This window comes from Pan paniscus, chromosome 12, assembly GCF_029289425.2.
Source record: "Pan paniscus chromosome 12, NHGRI_mPanPan1-v2.0_pri, whole genome shotgun sequence".
Lineage (NCBI taxonomy): Eukaryota > Metazoa > Chordata > Mammalia > Primates > Hominidae > Pan > Pan paniscus.
This window is the reverse complement of record NC_073261.2, coordinates 86303218-86322786: the sequence shown is the minus strand read 5'-3', so window position 1 is coordinate 86322786 and position 19569 is coordinate 86303218. Positions and strand designations below refer to the sequence as shown.

Below are 19569 nucleotides of genomic sequence, written 5' to 3'. Positions count from 1 at the left end.
TATAATAGCATGTTTCTTTTTCTGAAATAGGATTCTGTATCTTCTGCATAATGCACTCACCAATTTAACGATTGGAATTTATATTTAACTTTGCTCAGTTTTACCAACTGCCTTGGCCAAGTGAAGTGATTACAATGATAAAAGCTGAATGCCAGTTGTAGGTCAGGTGAGATCCAATATTACATGTTGTCAATCATAAAATGGCCAAACGTTCTTGAAGTTATGAAACTACACTCAGAACTTGCTCTGGATGCAACTGCCCAAAATCATAGTCAGAAAGTCAGAATCAACAGAGAGACTCCATATCCCGAGCCCAAAAATATTAAAAGAAGTCTTAAAGGGGCTGATTTATACTCTGGAGAAGGCAAAGTTCTGCCACTATTAGAGGATGGAGGGCATCATCATCTACCAGAGGAAATTTTCTAATTGCTTCCACAAAGTTATCAGATGTACATCAGTCTCACTACTTTATTTTGACAGTTTAGGATCAGGGACCTTTTGCTGTGGAATCACCAATGAATCAAGACCCCTGTGGAAAATGCAATGTGAGTGGTGAGCTTTCATTAATAGTGAGGCTACAGGGGAAAGGCATGCATCAGAATTTTTGCAGGGTTTCTAAAACAATATTTTGTAAAAATTTTATGTTTGAAAAGCAACAAAAAATTAGTGCTATTAAGCTATGAACTACAAAAAGCAAAATTTTATAAAATGCTCACTGGTTGAAGGATGGAATCAGAAAATTTGAACCCATTAAAATTTGCTTGTAAGAAATTGATAATTATCAGGTCACAGAATTTTTCTGAAAGGTTGTTAGACGGTCAAGGAGCTCTGGTCATTGAATTAATCTTTGTGCTATATAAAGAAATAGAGGTTGGCTGCTCATTTTGTGTTAAACCAAAGGCTGGTACTCAAGAGACATATTGACAGTTTGATACAATAAAATATTTAAATAATTCCTTCATTCATACATGAAAGTATACCACATATGACCATATAAAGAATATAATGAGGAATACTAAAGAAAATTTTAAAGATGATCAGATCAATAAAGTAGCATTTACTTGTACATGTGGACAGATTCTATTATAGTAAGAACTAAGTCCACTAATATGTCAACTTCAAATAAGTACACAAACCTTAGAGGTCACATTTTTTCCCCACAAATGCTTATTCCATTTCTGACATCACTTTCTTCTATACTCTTTTGACTATATGATATATGAAGTCAATAACATATAGACAGAAATCATTAATGCAAGGCAGAAGTTCTGCAAGAGGAATATAACATATGAAACTAAAAGAGCAATTTACTTAAGCATCCCCTTGGGAAGAAACTGTACTACCATCAATTTTGGGATTGGAATTTTTTGGGATCGACTGATTTGATGTAATACTCTGCATGCTAAAAAGTTGTCTGACATGTAACTGTTTATGGGCTCATGATCCTGGATGCAGGAAAGGATGTAGACAGAGTCATACTAAGCAATGTAAAAAAAATCAGTGAAATGGAGGAATGTCCAACATATATCTCAGTACTGTAGGACAGACAAATATTCTGACACTGTGTTCTCCTGGGACATTAAAAAGAGAACATTGCATGACCGAAGGGTTGACGTTTGCAAGAGTTTGAATACTTGGTGTCTGTTTTTTTCTTTGGATGATGATACCAGTTGCACAATAATACCATTTTGGTTTTTATTTCTTCAAAACATGAAAACAAAAAATGAAGTAGATGACAATGAGAAAAGAGAAAACATTTCATACAGAATATGCTGTATCACTAGTGATTAAATCAGAAACAATTAGAAACTTTATTTGTCTGTGTCAGTAATATGTACCATTTATAAGGAAGAGCACAATTAGTGCATTTCCCGCCCCCCCAAGCTGTGCACAATACACGCAAAATAAAATAATTTTACACAACTATAATAATAACAATCCTGAACAACCAGAATCATAGTTTCCTAGAACATGAAAATTTAAAAAGCAAACAAACCAAAAAGCTTTCAAATTGAAATCGACCAATGCAAGAATTTCTTAAAGTTCTCTGTGAAAATTTGCTACAGGATTATTGACATTCCTAATACAGCTAAAAAATGAGTGCAAAAATTTTTCTAATGTTTAAACAACTTATATTCCTTGAATATATTTACTTGGTGCTTCTAGGCTAGCTTTCCATTTAGCAATTCTCAAAAAAAAAAAAAAAAAAAGGATGGGAAGGATGGGTTAGAATGACAAAGAATTGTAAAGTGTGGGCCATAGAAAAGTTCCATTGCCAACAAAGATAAAAGATGGGATACACTGGGCTTTCTCAGTGATCTGGATCACCAACATGATTGCCCTTCTTGGTTTAAAATGGAGAGATATATTTATCTGCAAGTTGGTCAAAGATAAAGAGGGTGGTTTTCCAAACATATGCCTTATGCTCTCTTAGTTAAAGAAATTCTTGGGTATAAACACAATTTGGACAATTGCTTTGATACAGTTTCAGTGTGTTTATGTTAAAAGAGTTTCATAATTGTTTTTTCTTGCAAGATAAAAATCTTTCCATATGGCTTTCTTCACTTTTACTCATGAAAATAGTAATCACATAAACTGTAACCCTTCTGAGGGCAGGGATCTAGACTGTTTTGTTCATGGCTTAGTCCCCAGAAAGTATCATACTACCTGGCACGTTAAGTGGGTAACCAGCATTTAATTACTCATTCAGTCACCAAATGTTTATTAAATGAGGGAAGGATCATGGTTACTGAGTGACAGAAGAAAAAATGAGTCTCAACAGCTTTAATTTATTAAGTATTTTTGAATCAATACAGAGGGCTAGGGATGTCTCCAGCCTGGGATTCCTTATAGACACAGAAGTCTCCGAGAGGTGACCAAAGTCATTCTATTATTTTTCTCATTAGTGGACTCACTACTTTGGAATGTTGGGTTTATCCATGTTCTTTGGTATTTTAACATAGAAACAGCTATTCTTTTTAAAGGGTTAAAAATGTCCCAGTCCAATCCTCCTGGGAGGTACTAGTCTTATTTAATTGCCTTCTCTTTCAGCGTAAGTAGAGGAGACACACTTTTAAAGGCCCGTTGGTCACCCTGGCTTCTTTCTTACTCAGGAACTACTGATATAATCAAAGAGGACTAGACTGGACAGTGAAAGAAACAGGGCTCAAAATAGCCTTTTATGTAAAAAAATAAAATGAACAAACCAGCACTATCTACCATCTGTGCCAGACAGTGCAGATGTGAAATAAATACTTTGCAGGGAGGGGTGTTGTGGAAAGGGTGGCTCTGAAAGCCTAGGCACATCCAACATATCAACGTCTCTATAAGGCCTTTCTCCTTGGCCTTCCTGAATTAATGGGTGATTTTTAGAGGCCTCTGATGTGTTCCACATGGCTAATTTTCCATGAAGATCTTTGTAGTTTGCCTGCTATCCTCTCAATAGCTTTAACTTCTCCCCACATGACAGTTATTGCTTCTTAGAAATGAATGTGCAGAACCATGAACAATAAGCCATTTTCTCCTTTTATCCCTAGTAATTAATCAAACTCAATAACAGCACAAAAGTAACAACTCAGGTGAAAATAAAACTCACTTATGTCTTCAATGTCCAATCAACATTGCCAAATGGGAGAACAGTATGTACTATACTCTACTATATACAGATACTCTTTGTTTTGTTTTATTTGTTTTTCACCATGCACTGTGTAACAGGTATCACAACAACATTTCCGAACGGCACATGAAGAAGGAGCAAATGTTCAGTCATGACTGGAACAGGATTGTGCAAGCCATGGATGCCTTTGAAAATAAAACTGACAGACAATCCCAAGCAACGGCAACATGGGACTGAGACACATGTTAATGCAAATGGAAAACAATGATGTGCTTTTTGAATGGGGTTATTCTTACTGTTTGCATAGGGGATGGCAGGTGGACAGGAGGAACAGGGTTGGGATGGGGCACCTGGGGGCTTAGCTGGGCTGAATGCTGGAAGAAGGACCTTGCCAATCACAGTCCAGAGCTAAAGAGATAAGAAAGAAAGGATTTTACATGTTCCTGGGAATCTAGGCACGTTTTCCTTGTACCTGTTAAACGAGACTGCCAGGTATCACATGTTTAAATATCAGACTATTTCTAGAACCATCGGATTTCCTGGCTCCATTCCACTCTTATGCTTCTTCTTGGAGGCAGCTTCACCTCCACTCACATTCCGGAGATAAGCATGAACTTTGGTAATACGATGAAGACATGCTTCTTTCTTCTTCCATGCCCAGATTTTTTCTTAATCCAAAATAAGTTTTAAAGTGATTGGGGGAGGTGAGGGGGAATATTAATGATTTAAATTTTTACCAAAACCCATTTACATTTGGATGGTTTCACTTTCCACAAAGAAAAGCAACAACCCTGACTCTCCCAAAAAAACAAAACAAAACAAAATAACAAAAATAAAGCCAAACATTAACTACCTCCCCAGCTCCACTGAAAACAAAACCAAAAACAAAACAAATCAAAGCCTTAAGGATTTATGAACCAGGAGAGAGTGCAGCCCTTCTAGACTGAGCTGCAAAGATGGCCCTGCCTCCATGCCTTGTTGAACATGATGATGCCCCTGGGAATGGGAGGTGATGGTTTTTTACTTCGGCCCTAGTACAGAGTATGCTCTTGAAGCTGGATTCCATCAGCAGGTAAGTGAACATGACAAATGTCAGTTTCCTCTGTCCGTTATACATAATTTTTATGTATATATATGTATATATATAAATTTACTATATCTGATAGTTCCTTTAGAAGCCTTTTATGTGGCAGTAGGCCTCCAGGGAGGAGAAGAAAATGTACAAGAGCCATAGGAGCACAAAGAGGCAGGATGTGAGGAGCTTGGCAGTCCGGGGCCCACCCAGCTCACCTCCGATTTCTGGCCTCCGCCGATACAGCAGCACCCCCACATTGATGAAAGCAAAAATGGTGAAGAGAGTGACAGAGAAAGCTAGTGTGCCAGGGGACACTTTGAACTGTTCCCCGTTGGCTGCGTGGTAGATGGCAGCGATGGACCAGGCCACACCGATTCCCAGGAAGACGTTCACCGCGTTGCTGCCCGTGACGTTACCTATGGAGGCGTCTGCATACTGGTCCTGGGTGGCTGCCACTTTGCTGGCAAATGTGTCTGCAGAGGAAGAAGAGAAAGTCAATGACACTCAATCTTTTAGAGATGTCTTTGGAGTGCTGCAAGCTTCAGCTGTGTACTCTAGGACCCAACCCTTAATATAAACCCAGTGACCAAGAAATGGCTTTGATGTTCCTTTGAGTCAGACTCATGGGGTGAAAAGAACAGGATCTAGATATTGGGAGTTAAGCGTTCAGTGCTGGCTGTGTAATGGACTGAGCAAGTGATCTTGGTCAAGTTTTGTATCCACAGATACTGCAGTTCTTTGTAATTTTGAGCTTGCAGGGCAGCATTTTTTCAGAAAGTAGTCACAGCTCACCTACATCAGAATCAAGTGGGGTCCTTTCAAAGAGTGAGTATTGCAAGGTGCCATGCGGCTGTGCTGGTCATAATGACAGCGGCCCAGGAATCTATTTTAACAGTATCCTAAAAGATTCTAGGTCACTAAAGTTTGGGAACAGCTGCTGGAGGATATTACTAAAAGATACTGTATCAGCAGCTCTAGTTTATAGATGAGAAAGTTAAGATGTCGGGAGAGATTTTTCAAGATTCAAGAACAAGCCAATAGTGGAATTGAAAACAATTGAACTGTAATAGTGTAGCTGACATTTGCTTAGAGCCTTAAGAATAAAAAAGCAGATTCAGCTATATTACTGCATTGATTGTGATGGTACTTTTATGACGTGAGGGAATGAGGCTTAGAGATGACAAGTAGTGGATGCAATATCACAACTAGGAAAAAAACATGTTAGGGCTACAGCTCCTGCCTCATGTCTTCAAGGCGAATGCTTTCTCATGGTGCTTTTCTACGTTTCACTGTGCTGTGGGCACCAATGATCATTTTCAAAGCCCTTTATTTACTCATAATCCTGAGTGTATCTTTTTGTGATGATAGGAAAATCTTGGTCCACTACAGAAGGTTGAACAACAGTGACTTAAACTTCTTGATGGGTAGAACACAGGGGTTTAGAGCACATTTGAGCTGGGGGACTTCAAATCCTGCCTTCGCAGCTGACTGTGTGACTCCGGAAGATTACTTAACTCCTCTGGGCCTCAATTTCCTAATCTGTTAAATGGGGATGGTACTGCTCACTTCAGAGTGCTGTTGGTAAGGTGAAATATTACATGTAAATAAAATGCTTTTGATGCTTTTTGGCACAAAGTAGTAGGAGAGGCTGTTTTTGTTGTTTTGGAAACACAATATAAACTGAGCAGGCTAGATCGGTTTAAAAGTTGAGGTAGGATCTGAAATAGCTTCCTGTATTAAGCATGTGAACAGAACTTGCAAGATACTAAATTTCTTGTCCATATTATGCCTACTTACATCAAAGTCCTGGCTGGGCACGGTAGCTCATGCCTATAATCCCAGTACTTTGGGAGGCCGAGATGGGCGGATCACTTGAGGTTAGGAGTTCGAGACCAGTTTGGCCAACATGGTGAAACCCTGTCCATATACTAAAAATACAAAAAAAAAAAAAAAAAAAAAAAGCCAGGCATGGTGGTACACACCTGTAATCCCAGCTACTTGGGAGGCTGAAGCATGAGAATTGCTTGAACCCGGGAGGTGGAGGTTGCAGTGACCCGTGATCATGCCACTGCACTCCAGCCTGGGCAACAGAGTGAGACTCCATCTCAAAAAAAAAAAAAATCAAATAAAGTCCTTTCAGCTACCTTGCACAGTAGGTTTATAGCAGATATTAATAACTGTCAAATTGAACTTATTTCCAAAGCCAGTAACAGCAAGCATTAAATGACTGCAAGGTGTTGTGTTATCTGCTCTGGTCCTCCTGAGGTCCTGGGCATGCTCTGAGCATGTATGTAGTTGTACGATACCTGGACTAGTCTCTCCCCTCTGTTGTTATGCTATTGCCACCATCCTTCCTCAGTAAACTTCCAGTGGGGAAGATATGTACAGCATGTAAATTTAGATCTGCCCATGGATTCTCCTGCTTTACAATGGATAAGAAGGTTTTTTAGGCTACTCAAAGGCTACTGCGTCTGCAGTATCACATTCTTCCTGAAAGGGAGTTGGTCAATTCTGAAGGCCTATCATCAATTCTGCCCTCTGCCTGTGATGAAAAGCAGATCTGATTATTATTTCATAATTAAAGAAGTAGACAAACACTGCTTATTCCATGCTAGGCACTATGCTACACAGGCAACGTGTATATTCTCATTCACCCCTCTCACAAGCATTATGGGCTAGATGTCATTACTCCTCTTTCATGATATGAGAAACTGTGACATTGTGATATTATGCCTCTTGGATAGGGTCTTAGCAAATGTGAATTTTTAAAACAAAGTCTGATTTCAGAGCCCAGTCTCAGTCCACACCACATTGCCCCTTCCAGGAAGCCTGAAGTTTGTCTTTCCTCTTAGTTCATTTCAGGTGGCCCTGTTCCTTTCACTCAGAAACTTTGAAGCAGGTTCTTACCAAATGCTCTTTACTGTATCAGGAGAACAAAGATTGAAGAAGGTATGGGCAGTTTGTGAATCCAGACTCCTGGATTTGTGCTGCTTTGTGCATTCATGATCACACATTCACGCAGCCCAATCAACTATCAGAGAGACTGGTGAGTAAAAGCAAAGCGAGACAAATCTTAATGGTTTCTTGTACTTCATTATTAAAAGTTAATAGAAACAGGGCAGCAGCAGCCTCAAAAAGAAAAAAAAGGAAGTTTTTTTTTTTTTTTTTTTTTTTTTTTTAAGGTCAGGCAGTGGAACATGGAAAGTAAAGGAACAAAAGTCTGAGGCAGGAGAAAGCAGCTTCCAGCTCAGCTACAGCTGAGAAACACCTGAGATGTTATTCTAAGCTGAAATGGCTGGTAGCACTGGCTGGTGGTGAACAGATGGCCACGTTAGGTGGGGCAGTTGCGGGGGTGGTAATTCCCTCTGTATGCTACAGGGACAGGTGACCTGGTGCTGTTCCATAGCACACACCTGCTTACCTCCCCTGGCACCTGGTACATTGCACACTGGACTTCCTGGGTATCCCATGGGTACTCAGAAACTCTGGGCTTTCTAGATGGCACCTTTGCTGCTGCACCAGAAGGAAAGGAAGTTTAAAATCAAAGACTCCTGGGTCTGGGGACTCAAAGCACCCAAACTAGTCCTTTGGGCTGACATGGAGGGCACACCTGGATATGCAGTGATTTCCTCTCCCTCAAGCCATGTATCAGTAGCCTATTAATGTGAATGTTGCGTAAGGATTCTTACTTGTAATAATAATAGGTTCCTATTTTCAAATGTCTTTCTTTGAATTTGCTAAAAGTTAATAGCCAAAGTGACTAGCTTGTCACATAAGTAAAACATGTTTTTGGCTACTTTGTGTCTCATGGGTTTTATTTACTTGGGTTAGACATCAGGCCTTTTGTCTGTTTTTATTTTCAATTCAAAAGCAATTTTAAAAAAAAAATTGCAGGAACACATGCAAATCCAAACCACTAACCTTAGCTCCAACAGAGAGAACTCTGTTTTCCAAATGAAGTGCGATGGATTCTCCCCAAATTACCTTTTATTGCCGCTTTGCTGCTCAGCACATAGGGCAATACATCACATACCATATGTTAGGTGCTGCCAAGCCGTACTTTGAACACTAAGCCTGTAACCTGCCTATGGTTAAACCAGGCAAATGCCATATCCTAAAATACAATCCAAGAAATAACTACTGCCTTGGGCTTGAAGGGGATATAATAATATTCAGAGGTTGGCCCATTAGATAAAAACTTTTATATATGGATCAGATTTCCAATGCGACTGACACAAAATATGTTGATAATAACATGCATTTTTTCCTTCATCTATGTCCCTGGCTAGGTTTTTAATAGTTTTTGCTATTAACTCCTACCTTGAATTCTAATTAATTTTAGATCAGTCATACAGTTTTAGACTTTTAGTCCTGTCTCCTTGATACATATGACTATAAATCAATAAGAAGGAAGACTGTTGAGGAGACAGCATGGCTGGAATTAAACTACACATCACAAAGTCAGGACGTAATTGTTCTTTGCAGACCTGCCTCAAGTTCATGGTATGTTACCTTGCCCAAGTCATCTGGTCAACATGCAAAAATAGGCCAATACTCTCCCTTTCCTTCAGCAATTATTCTTTACCTAAATTTCTCAAACTTTATTGCTACTTATAGGCTAAGCCTTAAACATCTCTTTTGTAAAAAAAGGTCATTCTCACAGTCTTGCAGGATGGACGCAGGGATAATGTATTATCTGGAGCAAGGGTTTCGCCCCAGATGGCTCATCTTATTCTTGGCTCTTAGTGTTCTTTGGGGACCAGCTGTTCAGCTCTCCAGTGCTTCATGCCCAGGAACTGACACTGGCAGTGGTTTTAATTGGAGTCCATCCTGGTTATGAAGGTCTGCTTGCTTCTCCCAGCAACGAGACGTTGACGTATTCGTTCACTGACAATGAAAGAGGCAGCCAAGGTGTACAGATCTTCATGGTGTAGTAGTGGAAGAAGCCTCATCAAAGAGACTCTCGGCTCTTCCAACTGTCTGTATGCTCTCGGCAAGTCACTTCACTTTTTTAGATTGCAGTTTCCTCATTTAATTAGAGTATCTCTAAGACTCTTTCTAACTTTACTGTTTGGGTGGTGCACAGAATACATTAAAATACTAAATTTATATGCAATGTATGATTTTGCTGGTTTTTTGATAGGAGTTTGTACATAACCACTCTTCACAATAATTAACTGATGATTATAACTATTTTATCATTGTGAAGAAGAAATGACTTAAATATTTGAAAATCCTAGGAAGATCTCAAGACCTGAAGATACTACCTTTGATCAAACTGTGACAATATTTATGGAATTAAACTACATGGCACAGTCATTTACCTTTTAAAATTAGGTAAGAAATGTTGGCAAAATTATCAACTTCAAATCACTCTGACTGGCCATTCATTGATACGAGTGAAGCCAAGGTGGCAGACAGATGACCATGTTTCAAAGGCTGTGTCTAGTGTTAATAAAGTTAGAAGTGCCTGGAGAGCTTTGCTTAAAAAATGTAGGTTTGGGGCTTCACCCCCAAGCTTGTCCAGCCTGCCTTATTTTGTTGTTGTTGTTCTGTTTTATTTTGTTTTAGGCTTTTGGCAGCCTGAAGCCATGGTTTTTAGTTTCTGTCTCTAGTGATAAGCAGACAAGAGGGATGTCGAAGGGGCTTTACTGGCCCAGACAGAAACAGAAACTAAGAAGCCATGACTGTATTCTCTCTCTTGGACATCCCTGCTAGATCCACTTAATCAGACTCTCTGAGGAGGGGATACAGAAATACACCTTTTAACAAGCGGCCTAGGTTGTTCTTATTTATACCAAGGCTTGAGAACCACAGATGTTAAGACATGGGAAGGGGAGATACTACTCCAAGTGCCCACAGTTTTGGGGGCCTTCCTGCAAGTAACAGATGTTTGAGTTTCAGGGAAGCAGCTAATCAGAAAGAAGTAAGAAGCTGGTTTCTCTTAGAAACATGGATGCCCTTAGCTATAGTGGTTATTTTGCTGATAAAATGTGGGTAGGCGTCACGGAGATGCTGGGGGCTGCTTAATTGTAACTTCTTCCACTCACAATATGGTTATTCTCCTATTTTTTTAAACCCTATTCCAGCTACCCTAAAAGGCCAAATGAGGGGGAATTACCTAAATTGATTGAATTCTGCTGCTCTGTTTGCCAGGTTGGAAGCTTACCTACTTCATAGGGTTTTGAAGGAAATGAGTTAATATGAATAGAATAGGGCCTGGCACTTAATGGGTGTTCAGTATTATTAGCTATTTTTATAATACAACAGAGCCAGATCCCCAGAGAATCCATACATGGTAGGGAATTCTGACTATTGCCAATGATTCTATACTTTTAAGGAGTTATAACACCCTTTAAAAATTATTAACTTGACAGTCCTTTGCATTTAAAAGTGTGATAGAGCTTAAAATTCTTAATTATTTTACTTTGAAAATTTCATACAACCAAAGTCATTAAAAGACATTAGAGCTCTTTTGGTTTAGAGCCCAAATCTTACTAATGGCTGTAAGGTAGATGTCTTTACTTAAACAGTGTATATATTCCTCTCTTTTTTCTTTCTTGCCTTCTATACCCTCATCTGTCTTGCTCTTTTAGAATTAAAAGAGAAATAGTGTTTACTTATGTACTTGTTCTTCTGCTGTCACTGAAGACCTTAAACAAGCATTTGTCTTTGGTTGTGATATTTATTTACCCAAGTAAATAGAAAACCTCTCTCTCTCTCACAAGCGCACGCGCGCGCGCGCGCACACACACACACACACACACTTCACTGGTTCATGTGAAAAGAATCATCATTTGGCTTCCAAGTGAAGTTCAAGAGGTAACAGAATTGCTGATGTTTGATTGATTAATAACCAGGTAGATGAGGAGTTGAAAAAAGGAAACACACTGAAAATTTCTGCCCATAAAAGTTGTCCCTGAAGAGGGTAAAGAAGAAATGGAGACAGTGACATGACCTACTTTTAGAAGAGAAGGAAGCAGCGATAAGTAAAAAGTTCAAGAGGACCTATATTGGCAGGATCAGGGCACCTGCTTCTAGTCACTTTTGTCCCCAGCTACAAATGAGAGTCAGCAGGACAACTTTTGAAAACATGAACTTGCTAGCCCCACCTTGAGTTTCTGCTTCATCAGCCTGAGATGTGGCTGGAGCATTGGTATTTATCAAAGCTTCCCCAAGCAGATTGAGCTCCACTAACTGACCACTCACAGCCCTGGTTTCTTTGTCCCTGTAAGGAGGACAATGATGCCTCCCTTGGATTAACTGAGGTAATGATGTATGGAATGAGTGACACATAGATTTGTTTTTAGAGTAACCATTTTTGTTATTGAAAAATTAGCTATTTTTCATTTTTGCATGTTAACTTGGATGTTTGCACTTTATGGAGGTGCCCCGGGCTTAGTTTTCCTGCTTTGTATCTGATATCCTGCTGTATTTTAAGTTCAAAGAAAGAAATTTATTCTAATTAAAGGAGAGAAAAAAATGGAGGTTTATTTTTCAGGGAACACAAAACAGTGAAGTGCAAGGATACAAACCAGCAGTGCAGCACTATTTGATCTGCTTTCCAAACTGTAATTCGAGTCATGTTCTCAAAAGGAAATGATAAGACTCCACTACACACACCTAGAATAGGATTATTTTTCAGTGTGATGTTCACAGGTGTCCAAGAGAGAATCCAAGGGGTGCTGACAAGGTCTAGATAACTGATACATTTGACAACGGACAGAGAGTCCAAGGAAAATATCAAGAAGCTTCATCATGTTCAACTCCGACTGTGACTACACAATGGTAAAGCGGCTGATCGTTTGAAAGAAAATAAATACAATTATTCCATATAGAAACAGGCTGACCATCCTTTAGCAAACATGGATAAGAAACAGATTAAGAAGGAGCTATTTTTATGAAAGACTCCTTATTCTTTAATACCATTAATGGAGATAATTCTCTGATAAGGAAAATTACACTCTGCCACTCACATACACACACTCACTTCACTGGTTCATGTAAAAAGAATCCTCATTTGGCTTCCAAATGATGAATAATTTTTTTTGATTCCTTAAATTCTTGGCTTCTCCTGGCATTACATTTAGGCTGTCTTTATAGTACTTTAAAATGGGCTGGAATGAACTTGCTTTTAAAATAGCATCAAGTTTTTGATATTTTCAGTTTTAAGCCATGATTCTGTTACTTTCATAATAACTCTTATTTTAATAATGCAAAGTCCACAAGGGCAAAAAGAATCATAAGATTTAGTTAAGCAACATTTGGCTAATTTTGAAAAGGAAAAAAGCAAGGGCAAATTTGAAGCTAAAAACAAATAGCTGAATTAATTGTCATTTTCCCAAGCCAGATGGTTTGTTATTATATAGATATAACTGAAACTAACTTCCTGCTTAAACACAATCTAGGGCTGCCCTGCACAGATCGGTGTCCTCTGACTCGCTTCTCCTTCCTTCCCAATAATCTCCCTCTTTCAGTTAATCCTCTTTGCATTTGAAGCCTAGTTCTTTCTTCTATGCTTTGTTCTATTTCTGGAACATCCATCTCCTATCCAAATCTCCTCAAATTCTCTTCTCTCCTATTTTAGAGATAGTAAAGACATAGGTTCGCCTGTCTTGCTAGAGCTAGCTGAGAAGGATCAGATAGAGAAACTGTACTCTAACTTGAAGAGAAATATAAAGAAAACAGAAACCTTCATTCTCACCTGCAGGTAGCCTTAATGGGTTATAAGGAAACTTCGTTGTCAGCTGGATTATACTGGTGTGATTCTAAGTGTATGGATCTAGACAATACACCGAAGATGCCCAAAATGTGCCTTTCCCCAGTGGATATCTACCCAGTTACTCATTCCAGAGACACTTTTTTGAAGGGGCTGCTTTGTGTATTATCAGTTCACAAAAATATGAACACTATTAAAAGTAGGCCACTGCATGCAACCTCAATCCAGCACAGGAGGCAGCACGTGACACTTGAGGACAGGTGAGACTTGAATGGGTTCTGAAAGTTTCCAATAATTCACCTATTTTGCCTTCCACCTTGCTGTGATTTGGTGTAAAATCTCCTCCATTAACTCATTCCTACAGATTAGTCATAGGATACAAAAAAGCACATGTGCCTATCAAAAGCCTGAAAAGTCTACAAACTATTTGGCCCAGCAATTCCCTACTTCTGAGGCTCTAGAAGCAATTTTACAAACACACAAATTTATATCAGGGATTGGAGCAGAGTTTCTATGTTAGAGAAAAATTAGAAACAATTGTCTATCATTTTAGAAAAAATAAATTGCAACTTCATATAACATGATACTGTGCAACTGTTAAAGTACACTAAGAAAAACATTCATGACACACTGCTAAGTGAGAAAGCAGGTTATGTAACTATGCCTACTATCAGTCCATAAAAAAGTATGGGTAAATATTTGCTGTATATCTGTATACACATTTTTTGTGCAATTTATTTAAATGTCCCAGGATTTCACAATTTTAAAGGTGCAAATGGCTGAATGTAGATGGTGGTGAGATGGCAGGATTTCTTTTTGTTGCTTGCTTATTAACATTTTCTATTTACAAAGAGCATGTATCGTTTATTGCTTGTGCTACTAAAAACTAATAAATATAGGTTAAAAATAGACGTTTAAATACAGAGTCTCTCTGGGAAGGAGTGAACGACTGAATTTCAGCTTTTTCCTGGTCCTTTTGGTTAATTCAGAATTCATAATTATGTTAGACAAATCCTTGGATGAAAAGCATCCTACATACTACACACAGAGCAGGTGCATCTCGAAGGGTGTAGCGGGGAGGAGGAAGGAGTGGAATAGAAGAAGAGGAGAGAGCCTTGACATCAGGATCTGGCCTGGGATCCAGTGTCAGGAGGGTGCCTAGGACAGTCCACAATATGGAACAAGAATCCTAAAAAGCAACTTCACCCACTATGAAAGTTTGCCCAGCACCAGCTGTGAAGGGAAGATGTGTTTGTGTCTTCATTTTCCCCCACCTACTCGTGTTAAGCATTGAAGAACTGCAGAGCAGCACCAAAATCTTCTCTCTTAATTTTATATTTTGTGCTACAAATACCTTCTATTTTATTTACTAACAGTATGTTTTAGTGACTTCAACCCACAGAATTGCTTTGCATATTCACTTAACCTGACAAATACTTTTTACAAGCTTGTTAAGAGACTCATGTCCTTGAGATGTTTGGGAAGGGGTTGTAATGCCCATCTTTCATCATTTGTACTTGGGCTCTTAGTAGATACGTAACTTATAATGAAAAAAGAAAAGAAAAGAAAAGAAAAAAGGCATAGAGCTCTACCTAAGCTGCTAAGAATATGCCATGAGCCTGATCTCTCAAAATGTTCTCCTTTTATTCTCTCCCGGGACGTAGGACAGTTTCTTGTGGATACTTAACAAACAGCTTTTGTTAAATATCTCTTATTTTTATAGATTCTTGTAATTTTCAGAGCACATCCATGAATGTTCTACTATCTGCTGTGCCTGACAATTCTGAGGAGGAAGATGGGTGGGAGCAGTTACCCTTAGTTTCATTTTGTCAGGGTGAGGAAACGGAAGCTCCTTAGGGGTCAGATGAATGTGAGGGCACGAGGTGGGATTAGAACCCACATCCTGTAATTTCTGGTGTTCAGGTCCTCATGCTGCCAGTCCATTTCCAGGATCCTTCATCAGTCTGCCAGATAACAACTCCATGCTCTGAACATGATAACACATCTACGCTGACTAACTCTCAGGGCTGCTGTGGGTATCAAAGAGATGAATTATAAAAACATATTTTTAAAATGATGAAGCTATATAAATGTAGTTACTATGAAAGCATTTTTTATGTGTGTGTGTTAAATGCAAGGGGTCTGCCTTCCTGAAACCATCATTAACCATTGGGATCTTACTGTGATCATTTGTTGGATATTCCAAAGTCATAACTAATCCAGAATATTTAGAATGGAGGGTCTGTGGGAGAAGAATCCAGGGCAGTGGGGTACCATCTGCTGAGAACAGAGGTGGTAGGGGAGCTCATATGAGGGTATCAAGTGCTGGAGTGAGAAGGAAAAATAATTCAAAGCCATTATTTGAAGTGGAAAGAAAATAACTTTTCAGTTTCTGAGACTAGACCTGCCTGAGTAAATCTAGGGGTGGGGGTGGGGTGGGGGGGGACACGGATTAGAGGTTTGAAGTGTGATTTGTTAGAGATTAGTAGTGTACAAAGTCAAAGTTTCCTATTAAAATACCCCCTCCCCCACATAAACACTCTCCATTCTATGGCTCCATGATCTCGTTTAATTTTCTTCTCAGCAATGTTCATCTTCTGTGCTACCTGAAAGTTTATCATCTGTTTATAAGTACCAGTCTTATTCCACGGGAGTAGACATATCATCTGTCTTGTTTATCCCCCACCTCCGCCATGCCCAACACTGGCCAGTACATAGTGGGGGCTCCTTAAGTATCTGAGAATGAATGAAAAGAAATGCAGAATGGCTTGAAAGCCTATGCTTTGCCACTGGGTCATATTGCTTCCTTTGTTTTAATTTTTTAAATGGTATTTATCTCTCGTTTGATGACTTTATGAACGGCGTGGAGGAAAAACCACTTGAAAATTTGATGATCAAGAATGCCACATTGCTTCAGAGACTCAGTTTGGGCTTCCTAGTTAGCTATTGGCATTGTCAAAATACAGTGTTTCATTGTGAATATTTCTTGTCATTAGTATTCCACTGTAGACTCAGTTCAGTTATAGAAGCTATAGATGAGAGAGCTTAATCTTTACTCTCAGGATAAGAATACTTGACATAGCAGAAAGTTATTGTCAGGTTCTTCTATGTGGTTTGCCCCATTTCTCCCCAAAGCACAGACTAAAGGGCAGGAAGCACATCCAACCACTTCCAGCGCAGCCTCATACCAAGTGCTGGTTCCCCTTGAGCAACCAGAACTGCAGTCTTCTAATGTGCCCAGTGGGTTAGTTTTGGGGTTCTGATTTGCCATATTTCAACCATCTGAAGGCTCATCATACACAGAATCCTTCACAGAAGGACATTTTCATGATCACTTGGCATAGTTGTGGTTACCTGTTTTTTTGCGACTATAACTCAGGAATCACAGGCTATGATTAATCCTCTGGTGGGCCCATCTGTGGACCCCAATGGGGATCATTTTAGTCTGGAGCTACAGCAAGCCTTTCTTGTTATCTTGACCCAGGATTTTTTACAATGATGACCTAATAATAGCTTATAATTTATGGAGGACTATGCTAAAAAGTCCCCTGGGCTCCAGAGAGGCAGGATGGGGTGGGGAGCAATCGAGGGAGAGAAAACAAATACAACACATAATTTCTTGATTGTAACTAATACAACCAAAATAAGCTGTTTTCTCCTTGAGTACAAAATACAGGATTTAGAGATGCTGAGCTGAACAAAGATTATAAAATATGGGCACTAACGGAGTTAGTGTTTTTAGATCAGGTGCTAGAAAAGATGGGTGAACAATGCAAAGCATCTGATGGATTGAAATCCTTTTCTGGAATGAATCAGAGTATAAACAAGTAATACACAGCTTATGTTTCATTCCTGAGAAAAGGCAGGATGTGAGGTCTGTGTGCCGAGGAGCAGTGATGGGATTCCAGCTGGCGCTGTGCATAAATGCCAAGCACCATGATTTCATATCTATAATACGCACTACCCCAAACAGATATTAAAATTTTTTATGGCCACATGTAAGCTTTGCCTTTTAAATTGAGTTAGCATTTTATTTGTTCTCTTTTCTAAAAATACCAGTGGGCTTAAATTCATTTGTTTCTCAAGCAGGGACCAGACATGGCAATGAAGTTTTGCTTTCTTATAGCCCCTGTTTTCTTCTCTTGCATTTAGCAACAATGTGTCATTCTTTGTGCAGGGAGATCATGCACAGAGCCTCTTACCAATAGGCCTTGGTCTCTGTACTGTCTTCCTAATGGTTGTAATGGATTTGAATTGATTTAGGAGCCAGCAGTCAGCACCTACAGTATGACGTGCTGGGGCCATGAATGAGAGTAAGAAGCTGCATTTGTGAGAGTTGCCTCCTTAGCACTGTGTTGTGATCAACTGACTGAACTGGTCACCGACATTTGGCATTTATGTATCATTAAACATCAGGTACTGCCCTAAGAGTCACAGTGCTAATTCTAAGCGCCATTGTGTGATCCCCACCCCCAGCAATTTGCAGTGTATGAACCAAGATTACTGTTGGGGGCAGGGTAGTGGAATTGTTTTAAAAAGGTGGACAAATCCATATATACACAAAACAATGAAGAACAAAAAATATCTCATGTAATTTACAAATATATAGAGAGAGATTCTGTGATGAATAAAACAAAATAATTTCAAAATCTTACAGAATCCATGGTAAATTCTGACACTATCATGTAGAGAATCCATGACATTTTTATATTAGAATTAGTCCTTGTGACAAATAGAGAAAAGACAAACCTATTGAGTCAGAAAGTACATCAGTGGTTGCCTGGGGCAGAGGGTGGAGATGAGGATTATCTGTAAATGGCCGTGAGGCATCTTACTGGGGTGATGAAATGTTCTAAAACTGGATTAGGGTAATGGTAGCAAGACTCAGTGAATTTACTAAAAATCATGAAATTGTATGTACTACAAATGGATGCATTTTATGGTATGTAAGTGATACCACCATAAAGCTGTTAAAAGATGCAGACTGAGACAGCATTAAAATAAAAACAACCCACCAGAAAACAGTGGTCCTTGAGATGTTTCATTTTTTTTTTTTTGAGACAGTGTCACACTCTGTCACTGAGGCTGAGTGTGATGGCATGATCATGGCTCACTGCAGCCTTGGCTTCCTGGGCTCAAGTGATCCTCCCATCTCAGCCTCCTGAGTAGCTGGGACAAAAGGCGCATACCACCATGCCCAGCTAATGTAAAACTTTTTTTTTGTAGACACAGGGTCTCTCTATGTTGCCCAGGCTCATCTCGAACTCCTGGACTCAAGCGATCCTCCTGCCTTGGCCTCCCAAAGTGCGGGGATTACAGACGTGAGCCAGCACACCTGGCCACCTTCATTTCAAATGTGAAAAGGGAGAAATAAAAGTCATCAACTCAACATTATTTACAAATCATTCCTTAGAGACTGACACTCTTGTGAATGCTTCTGCTACACTCGATGCTCATTCCCTTTGCAATACACCCTGAGCCTGAAAAGAAAGGGAAATTTACACTCATTCACATAACACATGCATAACACCAACCCTCCAAACACAAAACACATGAACGCACACCTGTACAGCATGATGTTTCTACCAAGTGCCCTTGCTCTGGCCAACCTAGAGTATGTAAGAAGGCCTAGATAGAATAGAATAAAATATTTTTAGCTCTCTTCTCTTACACTGTGACTTTTATGGGACTGAGTAAAGTTGGCTGGTATGGGGTTGGGGCACTAATCCAAAGGCTCTGCAGGACTTCAGATTGGGCAGGACACATGCTGAGCATCCCTGCTCCCTGGACCACCTCCTGGTAAATGACATCATTGTTATCATCCTGATTCCCCTCCAGCTTTGTACTCAATGCCAGGTGCCCATGCAGTACTGCCCTTTGAGAGAAATAAGGAGTATGACTACCAACAAAAAACTCTTAAAAGTATTTAATAAAAAAAACTCTTCCTTTGAGGAGAAAGAATAAAAGATGCAAAGAGCTTTGAAATGGATCTTTCCCAGGTTTTTACAGATGCTTTGGGTCGGCTGCATGCGGCCTATTCCCCACTGTTTCTTAGTATACGATAACAGGCAGTTATGGTGCCATTTATAGAGAAAATCTTGTAAATTCTGGTTTCTAGCCTTCTTTTGTTTCATTCTCTACTCAGAAATGTTTGCCTTT

At 39.4% G+C, this 19569-nt stretch overlaps 1 protein-coding gene across 14 annotated transcripts in view; it reads right to left on the bottom strand.

Annotated features, from left to right (window-relative positions):
• Positions 1-1681: 1681 nt before the first annotated feature.
• SLC8A1 (solute carrier family 8 member A1) overlaps positions 1682-19569 on the bottom strand; it is a 401197-nt gene continuing 383309 nt past the window's right edge. For all 14 annotated transcript variants that reach the window (XM_024927577.4, XM_063594617.1, XM_024927576.4 and 11 more), the window contains one exon: positions 1682-5164. In XM_024927577.4, coding sequence (XP_024783345.1) covers positions 4788-5164 — 377 coding nt within the window. In that variant the 3' untranslated portion in view covers positions 1682-4787. The remainder of the gene's footprint in view (positions 5165-19569) is intronic.